We start from the raw sequence: 27,060 nt of genomic DNA, 5'->3' as shown, positions 1-27,060 counted from the left end.
GCCCCCGGAAGAACTCACTAAAGTGGCTGGGGAGAGGGAAGTCTGGGCGTTCCTGCCCAAACTACTACCCCCGTGACCCGACCTTTGATAAGTGATGAGTGAAAAATGGGTGGATGGAAGTATAAGACAGATAAGGCATTCATCAACAACTAATGAGAGTGAAAAACGAGAGATTGTCTCCTATGAGTTTCTCTTCCAAAAGGTTTACTATGCAAATAAATCAAGTTCTTACAAATCCTTCAAAGTGTTTCAGTGGTCCATTGCAAAGGACAGAAACAGCGAGAAAGCACATGGAAAGACAGGCAAGTACAAGGAAAAATGAAGCAAGAAGATGGGAAACCCATCGGGGATAGAGAAGCATTGTTATTACAGAGGCTAAAAAAAACATCCACCACGGCAAGACATGCACTTTGCATGTTCTGTTGTGCATGTGTAGGTTTGTGTTGATCTCTGAGTAATCTGGGCACAGAGTTCAAAAACAGTTGCAACATCTCAATCTCGGTCCCGTGATCGACAGGTGTTCAGTCCCCCTTACCTCACCTCTAACCCAAAGTTAGTTGACACGAGGGCTCTTATGACGGACCAGGAAAAAGGACAAAAAAATGAATCTATTGCTGTATGGACAAAGAAGATCACTCACAGCACAAAGCCTTCTGTAGGCGTCTGAGTTTCATGGCTGTTCGGTAGGCTGAGAATCGAACATTGTTCAGGTCAGCTGAAAAAGAAACATGAGTCAGAAATTGTTTTTGACAGTGTTGCACTACTTGGAATAGACACTCACAACAAGCCATCCTTTCAGAGATAAAGCAGTCTTTGGGTACACTTACATGAAAATAACTCATATTTCTCAGAAAACATTTTTTAAGAAACGTGCCTGCCCACCAACTGCTCTGCCCACTGTTTGCTGGGCCTACTGTGTCAGTTGTGGTTGTGACACAGTCGTGAATGCCCATACACAGTATATCGTCAATCCCCCTTTTTTTTTTTTAAGGTGATGGAAAATGTGAACTGTACATACATGAATCAATCAAGACATGGAGATAATTGCACCACATTTAGCAGAAACTTGATCTCTATCTGCAATCCATCTATTGTTACATTTCCCTTTTTTGCTACTGAGGAATCTGCACCCATGGAAAATGAGACGGGGTTGCATCTTACCCAGTGACTGATAGAGCTCCGCCATCTTGGGATGGTCCCAGCACGTTGTCTGGGTCTGATGGCTGTTTGAAGGGTGGGAAACACAATAGAAAAGATTTTTAATTCGTGTTTGAGGTGAGGTTTTCTGTAGTTTTAGCCCGCCTTGTCCACTTAAAGCTGCTACTGCTCCACTCCATGTGCTTTTTTTGCATTTCCATTGTTAAAAGGTGGGGGTAAAGGGTAGGAAAATAACCTAGCCATCTAGCACTACATTTTGGTACGTGTAAATTGTAGTACCAACCGCTATTGTCAGGTACCTAAAGGAGTTACAATGAGAATCACCAGATTGATCGATAGTGTTTCGGTTCGAGGTGTGTTATGAGTTGATTTTCCTTGATTATAGTATCCAAAACAGGTCGGGGCTGACAATGTTAAAAAATAAACATTTAATATTTCCGAACAAATTTCTTCATGTGTGAGACAACGCGTCGACTTGTGACATGAAACTGAATGTACGTAGCCCATTGAAGACACGTCCTTGAGTGACGAACATTTCAACAACAGTAAATGAAAACAACTCTCTTATCTGATGTTTTTAGGTATTAAAGTGGGTTCCCCATAAAGCAGGAAGTATTTTCTAATGCAAGTCATTGTATTTATTGTCACCACTTCTGTCTCTTTTCCTTTCTGCAACTCTTGGCAAAGATCAACAATAAGCGGATGTGAGCTAGTCTTCATTTTTGTGAGATCATGTAAGATTTTGAGATTTGCAGAGGAACAGAATGCTTATGTGTACGGTGCTCTCTGTTGAGATTATTAAGTACAACACATAGATTACGACCAAAACTGTTAAATGGGCAATTTTTTTAAGGTTTATAAGTGGGGTCTATCACAGGGGGGAAATCTAGGATTTAAATAATACTTACGAGTACCAGACCAGAGGAAAGACTTGACTACTATTGAAATAATTAGAATGAGGTAACAGTCTTTTACAACACAGCCTGATCATTGTTTTGCTTAAAGGCCAAGTGTCGTCAAACGGATGATTTTTGGTATATTATTAATGAAAAACCCACAGCCAATATGGTCCCATGTGTTTTTTCACCACAAAACATGATTTTGACATATACAGCTTTTTGTACCTCCCGCCATGAAAATCCTCTCAAGGGATTTGTTTTTGAGAAGCAGGAAGTGACGTAAAGGACAGCGGCGCCCCCTCGTGGACTCGTTTGTTTCCATGATTTTTACCTCCGGGAAGGTAGCTCGTTGTTCCTTCGTGTTAGCCAAAATGCCGGACATTGCTTGAACACTCGGGAGAATGGAATTACCCTTCATAAGTTTGAAAGAGACCCTGTTCGTTGTGAAAAATGGATTGCACGGGTGCAGAGGACGAGAGCTGCGTGGGTTCCAAATAACAGGTAGGTGTGTATACAGCGTCAAAAAAAAAAAAAAAATTGTTTGGGGCGGACGACGTAATCGGTCTCTCTCATAACATACCAAAAGATCCGCGTATGAAATGTGTTGATGTGCCCATACAGGTACTAAAAAAAATAATAGTTTGGGGTGGACCACGTAATCGGTCGCTCTCATAACGTAACAAAAGATCCGGGTATGAAATGTGTCGATGTGCGCGTTGCCCAGCCAACAATGTCTCGATAGTGTTAGAGTACTGCGGTGACTTTGAACATACCCCTAAAAGCAACATAGCTAGCCTCCACCTCCTCCTTCTATGCCACCACTGGAGCTGAAACTCAGCCACACCGGCTGGGGCCCGCGTTCGGCGGACACAGCTTCTGCGAAGGCTGCGCGACGGGGGCGGCTCTGAAGAACCCAGCTGAGAATGAGTTACTCAGTTGCGCGCGCGCATAAAGCGCCCCAGCTCAACTGTGACTAAAGCAGCACTGCTCGGCTCTGTCATAAGCCACACAGGCCGGCTGCGATGAGCCGCGATGGCTCATCTCCGCCGCGGGAGTGGATCGGACGGGACGCGGTTTGGCCCCGATCGGATATCATCTGAAAATGGCTCGAAACAATAGTGTAATATTGCCCCGGTAACTTCACTCGGTTGTGTGGTGGTGTTCTTTTCGAAAAGAGCTTCGATGTCAGAAGAGGCGTCGGAAAAATGCGAATATCTCTGTTCTTCGGCTTCCATAGTAGCACGCACTGCGCGTTTTCAACAACGGAAATGACGATGACGTCAAGGACAGAGGGCGCGACTAATATGGCGACCCCTTGGATGTCGAGGGACACTCAATTGCGCAACTTTGTGCATGAATGACACGCTCTCCGCTCACTTTTTTTTCTTCGTATAGACATTGAAGTGAAGACTGTTATATGTATTTTTCATTACAATATCTATTTTAGAATGTTTATTGGGATGACACCCGGGCTTTAAGCACAATAGTAATGAAAAAAAAAAACATGATAACAATGCCTATGTTTCCTTTGTCTTCGTTCTTCACACGTCCAGCTGAGTTTATAAAAGTGCACGAGTCAAAGTTGGTCAAACACAAACGTGGTTGTAGGTAAACTTCGTCTGGAGAGCACTTCAAAATAATAATCCCTGCACATGCTAAAATTTTGCTGCACATCCCCTTCAGTCCAGCTAAAGAGGCAAGGGGTCCCGTGGTATTTGGAAATCATTACCTGCGCCAAAATAGTTCAGCCACTCAGCTCATTACTGTTATGATGCGTACACAATCATGAAATACTGAACTCCTAATTATTATACATTAGCACACAAATCAGACAAACACTGGTGCAATACGGATATCTGCAGTTCAGCTACACCTGAACAGATGTCTTATTCAGATTCATCATAAGACAAAAAAAAAAAAAAAAAAACACTGAAAGACAACACTATCTCAAAGAAAACAGTGTTGCAGCCCAAGGACAAGGCAAAGTGGTGGTGCTACATTTTAGCAATGCAAAAACAGGTTTGAATAGTCTCAGATTGGGATGAAAGGCTGTGATTATTTTCTCATGGGGGCAATTAAATCTGCCACCACCATGACCCAGGGGCCAAACAAGAGACAGGAAGCAGAGGCTTGAAAAAAGCTAAAAGCTTTATTATGACAGCCAAACAAAAATAGAAAAATATATATTGCGTGTATAAAAATGGCTCAGGTTTGTGCTCCTTTCCAGTCTTTATTTTCTGACTACAAGGCACTCTGTAACATGATTGCTGGAAGAAAGCCAAATATTTAAATACTGTGCAGTATTTTAATGCATGTTTTGACCAAGTTGTGTGACACTATATGTCAATACTTGAGTTGTGCTCGTGTTGCCACCCCTGCAAGACACACTTTTGTATGGAATGATATCTGTTAATACTCACATTCCTCTGCACTGTGTGATCTCTAATGTTCTTGTTCCTTTTCTTCCCGACTTCTGTGTACTGGCCTTAATTTTTTGGCTTGTTAGGATTGTTGGAAACTTTGGCTTGTTGTCTGTCATAGGACTCCATATCGGAAATTTAGTTTTTTTGGGCATCAGGAATTAGTTGAAGAAAAGTCAATTTCTACAAGAATAGAGAAATTATTTGACTCAACTTCCTTGAGCAAATATGAATAACGATCAATTGATTGGTTTGATTTTGCGTTTCTTAGCACAGTAATTGAGCGGTATGAAGACGACTAGAGACTCCCTTTATTTATTTATAAAAAGGAAGGTCAACAGACGTGCTTAGGATTGATTGGCCTTAGCGGAGGTCTTGGCTCCTCTGGTTGTTCTTTTCGTAGGGCAGTTGGTTCTACAACTTGTTATATCAAGTACCACCTGCAAAATGAGTAGCTCCACAAATAGCACAGTAGGCTTACAGTACTCACACGACACTGAGAATCACAGTTTTAGAGCATTTTGGAGTGAAGAAAAAAATTAAAAAAAAAAAAAAACAGTGTGGGGGAGCCCCTGTAGTTGTGGATATAACCTCAAAGAAAAGCCACACACACACGCGCACACACACACACACACACACACACACACACAGGATGGTCTACATCTTGTAGGTGACGGAAGCAGAATTACAAGAATGTCTAGAGGTAACAGACCTATCGTTAAAATAATACCTCAAAGGCATCTTTACTCGTGCCAGCGAGTCAATTATTAATGAAGTGAAAAAATATCTGGGTAAAGACACTCGAGACTTCCTCCTGTATTTAGGGTTTGAATGCATGTTAGGTTAAGTGAACACGCGAGGTTGGATTTACACATCAGATTCCAATTCTGGATATAGTAATCACATGTTTTGAACATATATTTCAACCGCCAGATTTCCAATACGGTTGTTTGATGGAACACGAGACAACCTGTGTCCACAGATGGCCAAACTCACATTTACAGATATTCCAAACACAATTACAAGCGACTTGATATGAGGATATCCTCCTCCATTAGTTGTATTTTGGCAGGATGCACAGCCAAATCATTCCATTTGAAATCAAAATCTCTCGCTTAAACCATACAGAGTAAATCCAGCCAAAATTGCCCATTGATGTGAATCTGAATAGCTATTTTTGTACATGTGCACTGCAGTGGCGACCACTCCGAGGCGCAAATACGCCTCTTCCCCCAAGTCAGCTGGGACAGGCTCCAGCACAACAGTGACTGGAATGAGGACAAGCGTTATAGAAAATGGATGGACAGATGGTCTCACTCACTTGCTGCGGGTGAGGAAGATAAATAGAGTTGATGTCATAGACATAAATACTCCTGTAGAGAGAGGGTTTTGGACGGAGAGGGGGCAAGGACGTGCGTTTTAGCCATTTCAAAAGGGTCAGACTGGGAAACAAACTTCTGCCTCTTCTGTTCAGTTTGTGGAAGGTATTTTCTCACATGTATGTATGAAATGTTTGGTTGGGTTGAAGTTGAGTAGCATAAAATAATGGCCAGTTTGCTAGGAGACGACAGCATGCTATTCGACAGTATTTCACTGTCAGAAAAGCACATCGGGGCTATTAAAAGAGAAGTCAACTAATTAGCCAGTACCTCAATTATCATGTAAGCCATGTGTACATTTCCACCACGTCTATTTCTTTTAATTGAACCACTGAAATGTAAATTACAGCCGCCATTCTGTCTCCCTGGGAAGCAATTTACCTCACATAACATTTTTTTCGACTGACACATCACACTTTTAAAGTATGGTGATAGAAGAAAAGGCTTAAATCATCACTCAAATCATTTCGTGTTTTCTGAATTGCTCAGCCTCTGTCACATAACAAAAAAAAATGGATTGTTGATGAGGGCTGCAAGTGGGGCTTGCTCAGTCTCTTGCCAGCTGAAAATACAAGTACGAGTGACGACACGGCGAAAAGCACCACAGCAGGAGTTTAATGTGCATGCGGATAGAAAATATGAATTGATTGTATGCGGGAAGCACCTCCACATAAAGTGTCAGATGTAATGTTAAATTCATGTATGTATGTATGGAAATGCATACTCTCAACACAAATTCAAAACAGAGTTGACGCTTGGCATTGCAGCCCTTTACAGTCTCGACTGGGGAGCAATCTGCTAATCTTTGGAAAGTACACATGACATTTTGACCTTGAAATGTACTAGTACTATACTAACTATACACGTACACCACAACACGAAAGCAGGTTATCACATATTTGGCATCTGAGGAGCTTCTAAAATGTTGCACAGCGGTAACTGTTATGCCCTCTAATCTTTGAGCAAAACGCATCATTCCTGAGATGATAACAAGGTTATCCTTGTTTTCGCACGACTATGCGCTAACACCACCACCGTCACCAGCACCAACGAGTCGGGCTTTTGCTTTTAAACAGAAGTTCTACCTTGCCGTGAGTCATTTTTTGTGACTACTTTTTCATCTCATGTACTTCTTATTCTTTGTTTGGTGACATTTTGTGGCAGTATTACAGCGCTACTTCAGGCCTGGCTTATAAAGTACAACGATTGAGCTTCTCAGTGGATACAGAGATTTTTTGGAATCAATTCTGTGTTAAACAGGAAATGTTTAACAACTAAAAGACTGAATCTGTTTCTCAGAGGACAAGGCCAAAAATTGCCCCTTGGTGAAAGGTTGTCTGTACCGTATGTGCCAAGCAATTGGTAAACCTTAACCTGAAGTTAACCTCTTGCCCAACATCCACGAGGCTCGAGCTTACCCGATGATCACAACAGAAAAATAGATAGATGGAGTATATCTTTGGTCATCTATCTTTGCCATGAGATTTGTTCTGAAATATGTGCGAAGGCTCTTAAGGTTGGGAAATTGACCTTTTTGCAGTCAGCAACAAGCAACCTTTGTGGACTTGCAAGCTAAGTAAAAACAACAAGAATACAAATCAAGCAAGGAGCTTGTAAATGATTAAATATATTATTTCTCCCCCCCCCCCCCAAGTAAATGAATACAGCCAGTTTTCTCTAAGCACTAACACCCCCATCTTTCTACTGTGTTATGACTACACAGACGAACGCACCCCGGTACCAACATTCTGCACCACCCAGCCGCATCGAGCACCCTTATTTTCAACAACTCTATGTTGGGGGTGATGCACGTTGAGATCCGTCGGATTGCGCGACACACGGACGCGATACCGAGGCTCCACACTGCGGCTGAGGCTCACTCACACTTAATACAATGACGTGCACTGTCTTCGGACTGATAACCGTGGTACCTCACGTCCCACCTTCACGCTGGACCCGATGCATGAACGTTTCCAAATGCTTGCTGTTGTTGTGAGGGCTTTTTTTTTTTGGGGGGGGGGGATTGCGTGCGTGTGCAGGAATGCAACGCACTGATGATGCATCAGCCTGCAGAAGGCGATGCGGCGCGCGTTCACAAATCAACACCAATCCCCCACAAAAAACGCGCGCGCGCGCGCGCAAATAAACGCACGCCCACACTTAAAGATCCGGTTGCAGTGTGTTTGCTTTTAAACACAATGGAGCCTCTTTCGATTCAAACATTGGCCATAAACGTGCTTCGGAAGACCCAGAATGAGGAAATGCTCGTTCCATGTATTCAAACCGCAAGACCATTCAACGCAATGGAAGTTATTTGCGTATTACAAGTTCAAAACGTTGCATTTCATCCAGTGATGTTCGATTTCTTTAGTGGTGTGGAATTAGCTCCCCAAAAGAGGGAGCCGATCGATTCCTTTCCCACGTTACAAATGTTAAGTCAATGCATCATTTCCCTCATGCCCGGCAAGTCTGGGATATTTTCCATCAAAACGAGTTTTCACAGCTCACCGTCTCCGTGCTCGCCGTGAAAACTCGCAGCCAAGGTCGGCGTAAAAAAAAAAAAAAACCCAAAAATAAACAAAACAAAACCAAAAACACCCTTATTGAACCACAATTAATATAAACTCACTTCCGAAGCTGCTCCCGCATTGTTGCTAGCGATTCCGGCAGAAAAGATTCCTCAATGTCGCCCCCCCGCAATCAGCGAAAAGGCTTTCCACGGTTCGTCCCAACGTCTAAGCAGCACCTTGCCGGAGCTTGTCCGTTCTTGTGATTATCCGCGTGTGAGGATTGGCGACTTGGCAGGGAGGCTGCCTGGCAGACTGCGGAGTCCCCAGTGAAGCCACCCAAGATACAACCAAATAAAAAAAAGACCACTTCCGCTCATGGCTTTCCAAAATAAATGTCCAAAAGAGTGTTCATTTAACAAGCGACCTAATAATGGTCATACCGTGTTTTTATCCAAGTATAAATATATATATTTCTACTCTAAGCCACTTATCCTCACGAGGGTCGCAGGAGTGCTGGGGCCTATCCCAGCCATCAACGGGCAGGAGGCGGGGTACACCCCAAACTGAACAACAGTCGCACACACAATCACACCTAAGGGCAATTTATAGTCAACAATTAATGTGTGTTTTTGGGATGTGGAAGGAAACCGGAGTTTGAGCGTGGTTCAAATCACGGCCCGGCTGTGTGGAGCTTGCATGTTTTCCCTGTGCTTGTGCGGGTTTTCTCCAGGCACTCCCTCATCCCCAAAACATGCATGGTAGATTGATTGATGCCTCTAAATGACCTATAAGTGTAAATTGTGTGTGTGAATGCTGATTTGTTTATATGTGCCATGCAATTGGGTGGTGACCAGCACGGGGTGTAACCCGCCTCTCGCCTGAAGATAGCTAGGATAAGTTCCAGCATGCCTGAGACCCGGGAGGGGATAACGTGGTACAGAAAATGGATTAATGAATGGAATTAAAATGTGATGAATCAATGAAACAAATTAGAAATCCTCTAATTAATTAGAGGTTGGAAAAGTACAGTGTTTGCACGGCCACTCCGTGACCTTGAAATGTTTCTTAAAGGGTTCTTATGAGCTGCATGTTTGGATTTATTCTCATGGTGGAAGACTAAGGCACATACATAACTTCAACTCTCTGACAGAGGGGAGGGGGTTTTTGTCCAAAAGTTGTCCAGGCCCCTTTGGAGAAAAGCAGCACCAAAGCAAGATGTTTCTACTCCCAGTTGGTATGGTGTTCCTGAGAAGCTACTCATTCTTCTCCCTCCAAACACCAAAAATACCAAACATTTATATTTTGTTCTCATGACATTATCCCATTCCTCCTCTGCATTACTTAGACGGTCAATGGTAAACTTTAGAGAGGCCTGGATATGTACCACCTTAAGCAGGGGGAACTACCGAGAGCTGCGGGATTTGAATCCATGATTACTCAGCGTGTTACTAATGGTAACCTTTGTGATTGTGGTCCCAGCTTTTGTCAGGTCATTTGCCAGGTCCATCAATATAGTTTTGGCTGATCCCTCACCATTCTCAAGATCATTGATATCTCACTATTGGATGAAGCCCCAGGTTGAGAGAGACTGTCAGTCATTTGTATTTCGTTCATGTTTTAAAAATGATCCTTGTGCAGGTCTATAGTTTTGTCCCTGGTGTCCTTTGACAGCTCTTTGGTATTTTTCATGGTGGAGAGGTTGGAGTATGACTGTTTGAGGGCGTGGACAGGTGTCTTTTATATAGACACGGAGTTGGTGCTATTTCTACAGGTAACATACGGAGGGCAGAGGAGCTTCTTAATGATCAATGGATGGGCTAAAACTTTCTTCAATTAAACCAAAACCAAACAAAACAGTCACTGACTTTAAAAACAAAGAACAAGTCAGAAACCTTGATGTACTTTTAATAGTCATTCAATCACTAAAACTGCCTTCTACCATCTGACGAACATATTTAGAGTGAAGGCTTGCATGTGTCAGGCAGACCATGAGAAGCTCATCCATGCTTTTATCTCAAGTGGTCTTGACTATTGTAATGGTCTTCTGATTGAACTCCTCGAAAAGAGGATTAAACAGAAGCAGCTCATTCAGAATGCTGCACCTCGGGTTATGATCAGATCAAAGAGGTCAGAGGCTTTTCCTTCTATTCTAAAGTCTCTACACGCCTTCCAGTCAGCTTTACAAAAGATTGTCAAATTCTGAAACTGGAAATACTAATGGAATATAAACCCACTAGGGCTCTCTATTTGACTGACTTTCAAATAATGGAGTGCAGAGTCCAAAGAAAACATGGTGAAGCAGCATTCCATTATTGTGCTGGACACAAATGGAATTAAGTTTCCAACAGAGGTGACGTTAGCCCCAGGTGTGAATGCTTTTAAGTCCAAGTTAAAAATATTTTTTTTTCTCCTCATAAGGAAAACATATGTAAACCAGTCTTTCATATATCATAGTCTGATTCTCATGTAAATCACATTAACAGGGTCTCCTTAAACAAACACCATAATTATAACAATTACGTTTTCATATTTTTATTAAAAATAATGTAAACTCAGTGTGCAGTTTATGGTCAATTTGTGCAGAAATTTAACATACACATTTCCCTCCCACTCTCGACACAATATTTTTATTTTTTTTTTTGGGGGGGGTGGCTAAATTGTACTAAAAACGGCCCTAAAACTCTACTCTCCTACAGAATGATCTAATGCGATCTAGCTAAAGCATTTATTTTGAAGAATATCATCCCACTTCTGGTCTAGAACTTTTTTCCCCCCTCTTTTTAAATCTCACTCTTTAACTCAGCTGTGGAGGAGCTCCCCTTCCCCCATCTCAGTGTTAGTGAAAGGGAAGGATCTGAGGTGCTCAAACTCTGCTTTCAACATTGAACAACATGGAGGTCAAGACAAAGAATGAGATACACTGAAGGAGAGCGCTGGGACGGAGCTGAGGACGAAAATAAAGAGGAAATTAAAAAGGTTATTGCGCTATTTGAATGCAGGCAACTTGTGCTCCATTGCGCAAGTCTTGGAAAAAAAATTTAACCCGCAGTGGAAGTCAACCTGTTATTTATTTGTATCAACTTTGATCTCCCCACAGTGGTTGCCTGTTTCTACCTGTGTACGGGGGTCGTGTGTCTGCGTGCTACAGTTCCTCACCGATGATTTTAAAGGAACATTTTGCGGAAATATGACAAATCATTGGGTCTCTGAAATGCCTGGCCACCGATCAAGCGTGAAATAAAAATTTAAATTATTCTCTGCCTACTTCTAAAAATTATAATTTTATGTAATAACTGCCCCAACACCGGGTTTCTCTGCTCATAACCAGGTACCGAAGCTGGGCAAAGATCTGCCACGGCTTTATATAGATCCTCACCAAAATGTAATGGACTTTATTGCCCCATGTAGCAAACCTTGCAAAGTTTTATGGGAACTGATTATGTAATCCTGCTAACTCTAACTGTTCAATTAGCTGCAGCTCTACCATTTCAAAAAGAGACGTAGACAAAAATAAATTTTCAGAAATGCTCATTAAAACCGCAGTGTATTGGTGGCCCAAAACGTTTCCATGGTACTACACAGTGCACACAACGTGACGAGGATGAAAAGATGATACGAAAGGCGTATATTAATTAAACACTAATCCTTAATCCCTTATGTAAAAATGTGTTTGTAGTGATTGCATATTAAATATACCCGTACCAGAACAACGGGGATTGCTCGGCCATACGCACGTCACGTGTGCATCGTGATGGTTTGTTTGTATGTTTTTTGGATACATGACACAGTATTGTAATATTGTGTGTTGCTGAATCATTGGTGGGGTTGTAATGGCAACTTTTCTGTATATACATCTGTGTGTGTGTGTGTGTGTGTGCGTGCGTGTGCATGCGTGTGTGTGTGTGTGTGTGTGTGTGTGTGTGTGTGTGTGTGTGTATGTGTATGTTTGAATAGTAAACTCACAGAGCCTTGGCTGTCAGGTCAGGTCCCGCTTTTTCTCTGCATTTGGAGATAAAGAACCCTGTCACTTCACTTTCCCTCTTCCATGCAACCTTCTTCCTTAACCTTCATTTTGCTCTAAATGTTGTTTCCACGTAATTAGTCAGAGACATCGCTCAGTTAAACCAGACATGGGAAGCTATGAGTAGCGTATGCCGTGAAGCACAATGTTTGTCTGATTTGTGAAAGAAGCAGGAAAGGAGCTGGGAATTGGGGTGGGGAGTGGAGGGGTATCATGGGTGGTTTACAGCTGATAAACATACTGAAATCATGAAAAATTTTCACTATGCAATGACATCAATGCAGTGCTTCTTTGGGACACTCAAGCATAGAAACATGCATGAATACAACAAATGTTCTGTTTTGATCAGTTTTTTTTTGATAAATCATCATCAAAAATACATTATTTCAAGAAATTACTACCCCAGAATGTATGGGTGTGGCGAAAATGATTAAATAAAAAAATCTGATCACATTTGAAAATCAGATCGCTGCAAACTACAGGTTGGTTCAAAAGTTACTCATGTTTTGTATTGTTTATTAAAATGTAATTGAAGCATAAAGAGGATGAAATTCACAGGGTGAAATCTAGAATATCTGAGATCAATTTATCAGTTCGGAATGTTCATCCATAAGTCAGTGGTACACCTTGTCATGTGCAAAAGCTTTTTCCTAGAAATCGAACCACTGCTTAACGTATGACAACATTTCAGGAGTCACTGAAACATGTGCAATTCTGATGCACCCTTCAAGTATTGGGTGATTCAAATACGTTGTGTATCCGAACTGTCAGTTGTAGCTAACATGCGACAAGTCACTTGCCAACAAGATGGCACCCCAGTGCATTATTCGTGTGAGGCTTGTCAGTTCCTGGATGAGCAAATCCTGCATCAATTGATTGGTCAACGTTGTACTGTAGAATGGGCCACCCCATTCACCTGATCTCTTTTTTTCTTGTGGCTATATCAAGTTGAAAGTCTTTGTATCAACTCTTCGGGATATCCCAACGGTTGAAGAACACATTGGAAACAAACGTGTTTCAAAGACCCCCGAAATGTTGTCACGTGGGAAACAGCGGGTTGAGTTCAGGGAGAAGAGATAGCGAGGGTGGATCACTTGAAATATTTGGGGTCAACAATACAGAGCAATGGAGAGTGTGGTAAAGAAGCGAAGAAACGGGTCCAAGCGGGGTGGAACAGTTGTCTGGTGTTCTATGGGACAGAAAAGTCTCCGCTAGGATGAAGGGCAAAGTTTATAAAACAATGGTGAGGCTGGTCATGATGTATGGATTAGAGATGGTGGCACAGAAGAAACAACAGGAAGCGGAAATTGAGGTAGCAGAAATGAAGATGCTGAGGTTCTCGCTTGGTGTGAGCAGGTTGGATAGGATTAGAAACGAGCTCATTAGAGGGACAGCCAAAGTTGGATGTTTTGGAGACCAGGTTAGAGAGACCAGACCTAGATGGTTTGGACATGTTCAGAGGCGAGAGAGTGAGTGTGTTGGTAGAAAGGTGCTGAGGATGGAGCTGCCAGGCAAAAGAGCGAGAGGAAGACCAAAGAGAAGGATGTGGTGAGGGAAGACATGAGGGCAGTTGGGGTTAGAGAGGAAGATGCAGGAGATAGGCTCAGATGGCAAAAGATGACACGCTGTGGCAACCCCTAATGGGACAAGCCCAAAGCAGAAGAACAAGTACAAAAACATGAGTGACTTTTGAAACAAATCTGGGAGAAAATGTCTGTGTGAAGATGTTAAGTCATACTAGGTGTATCTGATAGAAGTTCCAAAACAGCAGCAACTTAAATAATCAAAAGTTTATTTTTACAGAACTGGTTTATGGTTTGTGTGTGTGTGTGTGTGTGTATATATATATATATATATATATATATATATATATATATATAAAACATAAAAGCAAGATATGGTTTTTATAATTGTTTCCCCTCTGAGTGACTGTCTGGACCAGGGTATCCCCCCCTCTCGAAAATTACTCATGACCCTTATGAAGAAGAGTCTAGAAGATGGAGGAATCGAGCTTTTGTAAAACTCCTGTCATAGTGAAGTATTAGTCTGCAGCGTTTGTGTACAGATGAAGATAAGACAGCATTTTTAACAACCACAGGCATTTAGTGTTTAAAATTCACTCTGTGATAGCAATGATGAAATGTTCCATTATAAAGTGTGAACATTAATAAAAAAGATCCCATCATTTTACATTGAGCAATGTGGCTTGCAATCATCTTCTTCGACTGGGGAAAAAAAACATACACTGCACAACAGGCCCAAGATAATATAAAGTAGAAGCTAAGATAGATACACAATGAAATGCTTGCAAATTTTAAAAAAAGAGGTATGTAGTATCAATTTTGACTTTCCAAATATGCCTTCTTACTCTGTGACAAGTGCGACCACATGCACACGCATCCAGCTCTACACAGAACCACATGTGTATTTTCAATGCAATGTAGGAAATATACTGAATGAAACAGAACATATATTCCACATTGAGTAAATTCTCAACCACAACAACAGTTTAATCTTAGCAGAATCCCGAAAGGAAAATTAGAGTTCAATCTGCTTTATATTTTTGTTGGATGCCACACAGAGAAGCAGGCAACACACATGCAGGCGTGCAGTGATGGTGTGTAGAAAAACTGGGTGCCCCCCTGGGATAAGAGTATGGAATCTCACTTCAGTGACTCTTAGGGCCTGATTTACTAAGATCCCAAACAGCAGGCTCCAAATTGTGTGGTGACTCACTGTAACAGATGTGCGCTGTTGGCAACAGGTGGAAGAGTGGTGTAGACTGCTGTGTTAAAAATAGTGTTTAACATTTGAAGTACAGTAACTCCACTCGCTTCCGGTAGGGAAAATTTGAGCAAGAACCTCAAGTACAAAACTTTCAGTTCAGGAACTGGTAGTGGAAATGGAAGAGCCAAAAACAAATATTACTGAAAATACATCCATTGCAAAATTTATTGGAAGCCTATAACTGTTATGGCTTGCTTAAATTAATTTGTCCTGAGTGTGTGGGAATTATAAGTATCAGCACATCTTACATAACATTGCCTTGTGGTAAATGTCTTGTAACCATACCAAAAAAACAAGTTGGCAGATTTACTATGTGCGCACCGATAACTACAACAACGGGCTGATAATATGTTGGCTTGAAATCAAACGTGCCAGAATGTAGTTTTCTTTACTACTGGCATCTTGGGACAAAAGTTATACACTCTACATGTATACCATTTATCTATACAAAAAGTATATGATATGGTAGATGTAAACACAAACCAAACCTATAAAAATTGGTCTTCTTTGGTAGCGCCTAAAGACATTTTGTGTAAAAAAAAAAAAAAGACATGGTAGACGTTTAATATTTATATAGGTGCAATGTTGCAATAGTGCTCCGCCAGCTACCTGAACCGAAAGGAAGTTCATCTTCCCATTTTGGTGAATGTGGAACTTGGTTGTGCATAACTCCAATTGTCACTTTAACCTGAAGTGACCCAGACGCATTAAAATGCAGAGCTGAAAGGAGTTCTGTCACAGACAGGCATGACTCCTTCTTATGACTGGCTACAAGTCAGCTCTTATTCACAAGCCCCAGAACAAAATCGCTGAAGGGGACGCTCAATCACGCTAATTTTTGTTTCTGACATTTCAAAAATGTTTACAAGAACAGAAAAGATCCGTTCACCCTCATTGCCTTTGATTTCGCCCACGCCCCTCCTTGCCACAATAACCGTAGCTATCGTTACGCACAAGGGTGATGCTTTGCACCTGCCTTTCAGTATTTAGAGATGCAATATTGGCCAGCTCATTACATCTCAGGTTAGATTATTTACAGACCAGTTGCTAATTTCACCTATTGTCAATATTTTGGCCATTCAAGGAGAAAAGCAAAAAATTAACTGCGTAGCATGTAATCCTGGCACAACCTGTACACATCTGTTTGAGTGAGAAATCAAGTTTTCGCGCAAAGAAACCTTTTGTAAATAAGGGTGTTAATGTTTAATTGGTTATGGACAGAAAACTAGCAAAGCTAATAATCCAACAATGATTTTAGTTTTTTATTCATTGGCACAAACACATTCACATTTATTTACTTTAGAGAAATGCTACTGTTGCTGGAATAGATGTACTTACTTAATGTAGTAGGGTACGTTGTTTGGAGAGACACCCTGCTCAAAGGGGCTTTCAACAGACCCTGCAGATATAGAGGTTGGGGAATGGCTTTTATAATGTTCAAAACAAACCATATGCACAGTTCCCTGTATTGTAGTGTGTAAAATTATTATAGACAAGTGCAGTGGCCTCATAAAGCCAATTTTTTAAACAATAAATGTCATTTTTGTTCAAACGGCAAGACGTCAGCCGGATTGTGCCTCGCAGGTAACATTCCTTGAGTTGAAATTCAGCAGGGGCACAAACACAAAAACAAACAGACACACTCATGCACAAGCACAGATACACAAGTATTAAAGTCACTTTGTTTCCATTCTCTTCGGGTTTGTTTAGTTTGTGTTTTCCTTTGAGTCATGTTTACTTTAGCAAGGTGTGTGTGTGTGTTATGTGTGTGCACACATTATCCTCCAAATCCCATTCCTGCTTTCCGCTCTCCTTTACGAGGTCTCCAACCCCCTGACCACCCCACCCCCCTCTCTTCGCCTTCCTCTCTTGGCAACCTCGCCTGTCCTTGCTCCGAATGAGCGCTTAACATGGGCTCACTTTGGTGGGCTATGACCCATTTTTGGGTGGCTCCTGTGTTAGGCCCTGTTGGTGGGTAGGCCCCCCCATGTTCTCCTGGGGTGGAAAGGGTGGTGGCGGGGGTGTGGTGCCTGTGCCTGCCAATTTGAGACTGGTTGGGGCCCTTCACTTGGGCTCGGGACCTCCTTGGGTCCTGGGAGTTGGCTGCGTCCCCCTGCTGGAGGGGCTCACTGACACTCCCCGCACCCTCTCCCGAAAGAAAGACCATGTCTATACGATTAATTTGAACAACATAAAAATATCTTAAGTGGCCTGACCCACAAGGATGACGTTAACTAAGGCTGAGTGCCAACCAATTGCCCACCAGCTGTTAAAATGTAAATGAAGGCTGAGAGGTTCTTTCTACCTTGGAAGAAATGAACCTCACTTAAAATAGTTTTGAGTGACACTACTGTGTACAGAATCGGGCTAAATCAAGCAATTTTCTCTGTTTTCTGCGTCACTCTGTCTTGGTCAAATGACATGTAAGATTTGTGCAATGTACTGGTGGTGCAATCAGAGATCGCTTGAGGTTTTCCCATCCTGCAGTGCATGTGACATGGTGAAAAGGTCTATGGTGTTCGCTATCAACCAATTTCAAGTGGTGGTGAATCTATTAGAAATTGTATAGCAACTCCACTCAAACGAACTATTTGCTCACAACATTAATCTGCCTCCCAACTCAATCTGCATCAGAATTAACAAACACCACTTTGAAGTGCATGAAGATGCACATGAATATTTACAATTACAATTACATTTCACAAAGACTCCAATAAGAATTATTTTTGGCTTTTTTAGTGGAGTCACAACATGTGATAACACTGACAATACAATGAAGTCAGTGTACAGCTTGTTGAACAGCGCAACGTAATTTTCGGCCTACAAACTGTGACTTTTTTCACACGCTTTCAACCTTGCGGTTTATGCGGTGATGCGGCTAATTTGTGCATTTTTTCTAACGGCCGCAGGGTGTGGGGGGCACTCGAGTGGAAAAGCTAAGAGTGAGACTGAATATATGTGCCGAGGTAGTGACTTTTACCGGTCCGGCTGTGTTAGCGCTGCGCTATCATGTTACTGCCGTGTCTCAGTGATTTTTACCAGTAGGTTTTATTTTTAACCGGCCCTGTTAGCGAGGTGGAGCTACCGTTAGCGTGGCGGCGTCAGCGTGGCGGGGTTAGCGTTAAACTCTGTGTACAGTCTTTCTTTGTAAATATCTCGTGTTTCAATGTCGGTTTCAATGTGGGCACTTGCGGCCTTTACACAGCTGCGGCCTATGTATGTACCAAATAGTATTTCCTTTACATATGTACTGGGTGAGGCTTATAACCAGGTGCGCTCTGTAGGGCGGGAATTACAGTACATTTACCGTTCCCTCCAAAAAACAAAAATATTTAGGCGTGATTGTCTACACTAGAGGCAACAAAAGTGAACACTCCTTGAAGGGAAAATTGGAGACCCCAAAGCCTGTAACTAGTTCCTTGATGCTATCATGAAGGAGTGAACAAGGACTCTAGTGGGAAGCTGTGAGGTTCTAGTGAACTACATGTCTAATACGAGGGTTAAAGCAGTGCTGGAAAACAAAAGACGTGACCGAAAAGTGTATACATTTTCACCTAGGGGTGCACTCACTTTTGTTGTCAGTGGTGAAGACATTAGTAGTTGTATTAGTTTGACAACAATTCCAACTTCAGCTACACTTCCACAAGGAGAGCGGAGCGTCAATTGTCATGAATACTTGAAGAGTATAATTTGACACATTCTCCAGAGCACAATCATCCGCATCTCCCCGAGTCAGTACAAAACCCAACTGATACCTACTGTAAGAGTAGAATGGATTCACGATTAGAGACCAGGGCCATATTGAAAAATACTGATGTGACCAAAATAACTACATTAATATACCATCATGTACAAATATAGTGTTTTACTCACCATGAAGAAGGCCAAAGTCTTTATGTGCATCCATCAGCTGCTTTAGGTAGTCATTGACCGAAACCTGAAACGGGGGCGTGGGGGGGGGGGGAGATAAGCATTCATTGGGGCTTGTTATATCAAGAATATGGATTTACCAGACAGTTTATTAGGTTCACAATCCAATGAGATCAAATACAAAAAAAAAAAAATAATAATCTGCCGATGATGGATGGATAGTTTGCAGTGGTGTAAAACTGCACTCCTGTGTCTAATAATAATTCCTCCATAAAATTTAACTAAATAACTTAAATATTATGATGCCATAGCACCATTTTTGTATAGCATCAGTTGTTTTGGATCTCATTGTGGCAACCGATTGTCAATGAAGTCTTTTCCATGCAAACTGATCATTCAAACAGCTTTTACAGTGTATGTACAAATGGTATGCACCTTTATCGGTCTATGTTTGTTGTGTGTGTGTGTGTGTGTGTGTGTGTGTGTGTGCATGTGGGTGACACCTAGAGTCGTGATAAAAGATGCAACAAGAATAATGCAGGAAACGATGAAGACCATAACAAAACTGAAATCGATAAAGAAAAAGATATTGTCAGTTTCCTTGAGCTGTCATCATGAAACAGTCGAGTTACAGATAAATTGTCACTTGTTTGCAGCAAAAGTACTGATGATATATATATATATATATATATATATATATATATATATATCCAGATTTCTAACTCGAGAGGCACAGTGATGAACTTCTTAAAATAAACTCGAGATTTAATTTCTTTGGATGATCTCTGCAAGGGGGAGCACGGTGTAGCAACTGGTTAGAGCCTCGGCCTCCCAGTTCTGAGGACCATGGTTCAAATCTCGGCCCCCCCTGTGTGGATTTTGCATGTTCTCCCTGTGCCTGCGTGGGTTTTCTGCAGGCACTCCAGTTTCCTCCCACTTCCCCAAAAGCATGCATTCATTGGAGACTCTAAATTACCCTTAGCGTTTGTCTCTATGAGCCCTGCGGTTGTCTGGCAACCACTTCAGGGTGTACCCCGCCTCCTGTCCGATGATGGCTGGGATAGGCGCCAGCACTCCGGTGACCCTCGTGAGGATAAGCGGCTTAGATAATGGATGGATCTCTACTCAGAGTTACTGATACTGTAGTGGTTTATTTGAATGACTTCTGTGTAGGTGTGTGTTTTCAATTCTTACTCAGTGAGAGTGTGAATGTGAACGGTTCTGTTTCAATATGTGCCCAGTGATTGACTGGCGAACACTCAAGAGTGTAGTCTTCCATTTGTTCAAACTCAGTTAAATAAAAATTAACACTAAATACATGTTTGAACAGAAACAGTTCTAAAAGTTTGAAAGTAAATGTAATTAAAATGTACAAGTGTAGCCTCCCCTATTATATTGAGAAAAAGAGCCATTTACATGACTCAAAGTTTGGACATTTCATTCAGTAATTATTTTGGGTCCCACACTTTGAGCATTACAAGTATACTCGTCTTGGTTTCAGGTTGCTGCGGGATATTTCACACATCACCTCTAGTTAACTGGCATTCACAGAAAATCATCATTATTCAAGCTTTCTGTGACTACGGCACCCAAATGCGCCAAAATGTCTCCTGAAATTACACCTTTCAAATAGGATGGGAGTTGGCACAAAGCTACCTGATGCATGATGGTGTTGTTGCTTGCACAAAACACCGTGAAAATGTTGACATAAAATGCACTAATCTCTCAAATGTTCCCTGGCCATGAAGGGAGCTCCCACGGGGGTGTAGCAGTAGGTGATCATTTCAAATCCAGAAAAAAAAGTGAATCATCAAAGGTGTATCATCTTTTCCTTAATTGAACAAGTATGTAATCCAGACAGAGTGAAGTGCTCACCTAATTAACCATCATCACTCTACAATAATCTGTAGGCTGCACTTGGGAGATGGAATGAGTACGTGATGAGGATCAGATGAAGAAGAGTAAAATGTGAAATTAATGCCAGTAATTTTTATTTTATCTTCAAACCCCTCTCACTCAAGGTATATAGCTCCATTTTTTGTTCTTGTATCCACAGTAACGTAGTTGAAATTGTACAAATGAATAGGAGCGAGAGGAATTTACTGCAATTACTCAGTGAGTGAGTACTGGTGCTGGCCAGATGGGTTTGCAGTCTTTTAAGTCAAGATCATGATTATTTCTTTCAAGCAATCTCAGGATGCAGGTTACTGTTTCCCTCTGATCATCGAGCTGAAAAAAATATGTTCTGCACTATTATGAACATTTAAAGTGCTTCTACAGTGCGTGTATATATATATATATATATATACACACCATAAAAATGAGCAATCATTTGCAATTTACTTTTCATATTGGAGTCAGATGAAAGCCTTCTACCAGAAGCAGGAAAAAGGATTTGGGCTGCAACACAATTTTAGTGTGCCAAACATGAACTGCAAAGCAGGTTTCCCAAATGGGTTGCGTGTTTTCAGAGTCATGCTGCAAGCAGTTCTCTTAATTAACAAGAGGCCAAACAACTTCTTGGCCGCGAGTGGCTTTTTGATTCATGTTTCTGATCTTTGGAGGACCCGCATTTGTAATTAGGGTCATCAGCTCAAAAGCTTTTACAGTAATAATAAGAGTAATAATAATGTATTCAATGTATATAGCACTTTCACAGAACCCAAAGATGCTTTACAATTTCACACGTTATTCAATCACTCCACAGTCACCTGGTGGTGGTAAGATGCAAGTAGTCTTTTTTTATAAATTGATCTACTAATGTACAGTATTTATCAATGGAAAAAAAAAAGTTGGCGTGAGCTGTATGTCTCAACCGTTTGCTACTCTCATGATGTTCTTTGCAGAGAACTCATTGTTTGATGGACGCTTGGGTTACTTCCTCCTTCAAAGCTGTAGGCAGGTCGTGTAGTAAAACTACACAAAATTCACACCTAAAAACGATTTAAAGTCTTCAATGTGGGACGAAGGTCCAGGACTTCGGGAAAACTCACATAAGCACAGGGAGAACTTGCAACCTCAACTCAGTAACACAGAAATGTCGGACTGTGAGGGCATCGTGCTACTTCACTCACCAACTGTCTCGCTAAGTCAGTTCTAAAATTCTAAAAATCTGAATAGAGTTGTATAAAGTCCTTTCTGAGTACATCAGACTGTACCTGCAACAGTCTCCAACGTGTGTTGAGCTCTTCAATGCGTTTCAGGTTGCTCGGCGATAGCTGGAGTTCAGGCAGACTGAAAGTGGACGCCAGCTGGTTCATGTGCGTTACGTCTTCCTGAATGGGCGCAATCTCTTCCTGGAACTCCTGTTTCACGTGGCAAAAAAAGGAAGTTAGCTAGATTTTTGGGTAACGATGTTTGTGTTGACAAAACACTAATTCCACCTTGACTCTTTGGATGTGCTCGGGCAGCGAGTTGATGAGAAGATCACAAACAGGGTCCCAAGCATCCTTCACCATCTCTGCCTGCCTCAGTTGGCCATCCACAAGGTCTTCAGCCTCCAGGAGCTGCATCAGCCGCTGCAGAGCGAGCTCCAGCCTCCTCAGCCAATCAGAAGATGCGCTATTGAGCTGCTCCCATTTGATCGTCACGTCACTTGCTTCCTTTCGCAGGATTCGCCCAACATTTTGGGCACGCTCCCTGGAACCGATGTCTGAGGTACGGACAGGGACCCAAATCATATTTAGGTCCTTTTAAACACCGTATACGGAACTTATCCTTGTGTATTATTTTTCAATGCCCTATTCATATGAATTTCAGAAGAAAAAACATCTCTTTGCAAAAAAAAAAACCCTCCCACAAACAATGCTTATTAAAGTAACCATGGCAACAGCTCTAAATGATCTCTGTTATCCAAGACACCTTGGATCATATGGCAATTACAGAATGTAGCATTACTGCAATGCTAGAAATGTATATTCATAGATCATCATGAAATGACAACAACATTGCTCAAATCTGTAAATGACAGAAAACCCGAGATATCCAGGGTAGCTGTTCCTACTGTAATAGAAGAAGGCAAGAGAAACCGTTTTCGGGTCCGATTGCGATGCCAAGTACTTACAGTGCACCCTTCATTTTGACGCAATCCAAATTAAAATAAGTGCTGTGTTCTGCTCACAAAAAAAAGAACACCCGGCTGCAAAGGATGGATGACTACAAACCCGCCGAATTCCCCCCCAAAAGAAATAATAATAATAAAAAATAATGTAACTGTCTTATGAAACAAAAAATACAAACCCCTGGGCCTCAGATCTTGGGTCAGATACTCTAAAAATGTTTTTTTTTCTGCTATTGAAGAATGCAGACTTCTTTAATTTAACCAAATAGCAAAGACACTTGATCACTTTGAGGAGGCAAGATGAAAAGATGCCAAAATGTGAACCCAACAAAAAAATCATTGAAAAGATACTGTGTGAACTTTCTCAGTGCAGCGGGAATGCGTTTTGTTCCTTCAGTTATTAACAGCTGGATTCCTGTCTCGCTTGTTCCATGATGTCTGGTGGCTCATAAAACCCCAGCGGTAACTGGGCGGTTGCTATGGTGCCACAAAGTTTGTTAATGTCCACGTGACAATCGCCATGTGGGTGCCAGGGTGCAGCACTTTAGAGGCCTATTGTACACGATACTCTGAAAGCACCACCCAGGAATATACATCGAGTAAACGTCCCTCAGAAACTGTGGGATGCTGTCGCAGTGCTAGAATCCCAAACGAACAAAATAATTGAGGACTTAAACACTGGCTTAGCACGTTATAGCATAGGACTCGAGCAAATCTTCTCCATAGCGACTGTGACAGCATAGCGGTGAACAAAGACTTCAGATGACCTGAGCTTGGAGACATTAGTGACTATGACCTAGCTGCGGATAAATGTCAAAAATCTCTGACCCTATAAGTCTTCAGTGCGGAAATAATAAATTACTTCACCTGAAGAGCCATATGATTTGTTAAAAATAGGATTGCTATTTGGAACAAAGAAAGAAAAAGACCTGCAATGCAACTTTGGAGCAGGCATGTCTAGAGTGTCTTACTTTCCCACTACTCCAGAGTATTATTTATAAAAAAACAACATTGCCTCAATTCACGAATGTTAGAGACTAAACCCTTTTGCATAAAGCAAAAATCTGCAAGTAATGCTGACCCCTTAAAAAGTTGGACAAAATATGGTGTAAGATGCAAAATGCTCCTCACATTAATCAATTTCAAAATAAACTAGTGTAATTCCTTGGCAGCAAGATGCCACAAGTAGACGCTAAAGTAATATTTGTATCGCTTTGGCAAAGCACAAAAACAGACGTTTTTCAGCCATTATGTACACTCTTTATATCATTTTTGCTTATGCTAATGTGAGAAACATCAAAGTAAGTCGTGAAATCTTAAAGGTGGTTGTACGTTAAATTCAATTTTGAGTAAATTACCTCGCTGCTCTGGTGATGGAGGCTCTTGAGGCAATTCGGAAAGGAAGACACCAACATCATGAAGCGCCTTGGTTACAGCAGGCTCTTTGGCTCTCATGTCCCGCCTGAAGCCCTGCAACAAGACGTCCAATTCGCATGCTTCATTTCGACATGCTATGCTAATCTACACTGTGAAAACATTTTGGGGCAAAACTCAACTTGCGTAAAATGGGATTTTAATTGAGCCTGCACCACTTGTGCCTTTAATTTTCCCTTTGCGCCACTGTGGATGTGTTTACATGGCAACTTCATTTGCTGCCAATCAAAGCTGCTACTCTCATTCCCATTAAATGTGGAACAAATGACAGACACATGAGAAGAGGATGACTCATAATTGCAATTATTGGTAGGTCAGCGGAGCATTGTGACTGCATTTGGCTGTTGTGGCTATCGACACTGTGAGCGGGTACCCTGATCAAATACAGAATGAGCAGTTGATAACCATTGATGACTCAAATATGTCCACAGACCTCATTATCTTTCTGCCTGTGGCCTGAACAAATTCACCAAACTCACTCTAGACCTACGCTCTACTTTGTGCCAGGATTTCGACGTGATCTGAGTAGGAGTAAGTTTAGAACAACTTTCTGCCACCAAATTGTCACTCCAGTGCGAATTGCAAGGACACATCCTTGCTGCACCAGAACACTCAACTTGGCACAAACCGATCTACCAAAGTGGCAAAATACCTATTGAGCCTTCCACAATGCACAAAAATCACAGATGCGGGTGATCCTACCCGATGGGTGTCCAACTGGGTTTGGACAGCAGGGACGTCGCCACCTACAGGCATCTCCCGCTCCAGCTGCTGAGCTTTGAGTCTCAACCAGTTCAGCAGCTCCTGCAGCGACATATGTAGCCTCTTCCAAGGTGCCATTTCTGAGTCCAAGTGAGCCCTTTTGAGCCCAAACAGATCCTCAGTCATTTATTCATTATTATTTGTTCACATCTTTACACATTGGTCCTGCTTTTTTTTTTTTTTTTAAAGTTAACATTATTAAAACATCTTTTTAAGTTTGCCTTTCCCTCACCTCATGCTGAGCGTCTTGCTGCGTAGATCATTCCAGCGCTGGCTCATGTTGTTCAAACGTCTGTGGAGGAGTGTGGCATCCTCCGAGACCCCCAGTGAGCTCAGAATCCTCTGGCCCTGCTCATCAAGGGAATGGTACATCTCTGTATGGCCATCAATCTCACCCTCTAGGTCCTGATGACACACAAAGACAGAAAGACATTGGGATAGCCATCATTGAAAGAGGAGGCTCTGCCATGCATTTGCCCCCCTCCTGATGTCTTTAATGAAAGATGCTGAGAAATTTAGCACATCTGTCTCACACTGTGTGGCGTTTGGATGTTCTCCTTGTGCTTGTGTGTGTTTTCTCAGGGTACACCGGTTTCCTTCCTACATGCCAAAAATTTGTCATGTACGTTTTTGCAAAGCTAGTCTAAAAAAAAATCAGGTTTGTAGGTTACACATCCCTATGGATTGCACCACTTGGGATTTGAGAAGAGTTGAAAATAAAGACTAGTGGCTGGGTGACTCAGCTTGACACATCGATTACGAGGGAGAGAAATCCCAACACGTTGGAGGTTTAGGCAAGCTTAGGCACCTCACACTTGAACTTAGTATGTACAGTATATGCATGGTATAAACAGAGTGTATGGTGCTAGTAAGTAGTCGAAAGTGTGTGTCGAGTTTGTGAGAGAAGATGACTCATTTTAGGGAGAGAAGGACAAACGGAAAATGAAAAAGGCATACTCGAGTCATACGGTGCATTAGCTTGCTCACGAAGATCCGTTAAATTTACCTTGATTCCCATAATTATCATGAAAGTTTCCACTCATTTTGAGAAGTTCCCTAGCCTACTTCCCTTGGAAATTTACCAGAAATTCTCTGCTTTGCACTCAAACTTCAACCACATAAATGTTTTTTTTTTTTTTTGGCTTCTGTTCTTAAATCAAGATCTCAAATAGAAGCACTACCATCCATTAATCAAGCCTATCGATTGGTCACCAGTCATTTGCAAGATAAATACTGGAGACAGACAACCATTCAACAGTCACCTAGCGGGATTCCCTCCCATGCTGATGCCCGTGTCCCACCATAGTACCGGTGAGTCACAAAACTATCATGGACTGTAAAAATGTTAAGGATGTAGCATCTTCGTTAGCATTGGTGTAAATGGTTCACCATGCATACATTCATAATAAAACATTAGAAGAATTTGACAGGGTGACGTGTGACAGGTAGCTCCAGGCTTTTAAAAGAAATGTTACACTTGCTTTAATCATAGCTAAAGAATAAAGTTGGATTTTTAGACAAAAGGAGAGCTGGGGAAGGAAAGCTAATGTGAAGTATGAACACTAGGTGATGAGTAGAGAGAGAGTTTGATTGTTTTGCTAACCTGGACCTGGTAGACCTTTCTTCGCAACATGCTGAAAAAAAGTCAGGAATCCCGGATGTGAACAAGGAAAGAGCTGCACCATCTATTACGTCTTGTCGTTCAAGAAGATTAGCTCCCAGTGGGAGAAACAATGTCATCTGTTCAGTCATGTGTGTAT

General features: G+C 41.8%; 1 protein-coding gene across 11 annotated transcripts in view; it reads right to left on the bottom strand.

Annotated features, from left to right (window-relative positions):
* dmd (dystrophin) overlaps positions 1-27,060 on the bottom strand; it is a 163,669-nt gene that overhangs the window by 19,751 nt on the left and 116,858 nt on the right. For 7 of the 11 annotated variants that reach the window (XM_061836804.1, XM_061836826.1, XM_061836810.1 and 4 more), the window contains 10 exons: positions 25,533-25,705; positions 25,241-25,397; positions 24,463-24,574; positions 22,428-22,696; positions 22,203-22,349; positions 19,048-19,111; positions 16,513-16,573; positions 12,330-12,365; positions 1,162-1,223; positions 641-715 (listed from right to left, as the gene is read on the bottom strand). In XM_061836804.1, the coding sequence (XP_061692788.1) occupies positions 641-715; positions 1,162-1,223; positions 12,330-12,365; positions 16,513-16,573; positions 19,048-19,111; positions 22,203-22,349; positions 22,428-22,696; positions 24,463-24,574; positions 25,241-25,397; positions 25,533-25,705 (1,156 nt within the window). Of the gene's footprint in view, positions 1-640; positions 716-1,161; positions 1,224-8,485; positions 8,716-12,329; positions 12,366-16,512; positions 16,574-19,047; positions 19,112-22,202; positions 22,350-22,427; positions 22,697-24,462; positions 24,575-25,240; positions 25,398-25,532; positions 25,706-27,060 lie in introns of those variants that run through there. The other 4 variants (XM_061836843.1, XM_061836776.1, XM_061836819.1 and 1 more) reach the window with 2 other exon arrangements.

The sequence above is a fragment of the Syngnathoides biaculeatus genome, chromosome 2, assembly GCF_019802595.1.
Source record: "Syngnathoides biaculeatus isolate LvHL_M chromosome 2, ASM1980259v1, whole genome shotgun sequence".
NCBI classification, from domain to species: Eukaryota; Metazoa; Chordata; class Actinopteri; order Syngnathiformes; family Syngnathidae; genus Syngnathoides; species Syngnathoides biaculeatus.
The sequence above is the reverse complement of the archived record's forward strand: the minus strand, read 5'-3'. Positions and strand labels throughout refer to the sequence as shown.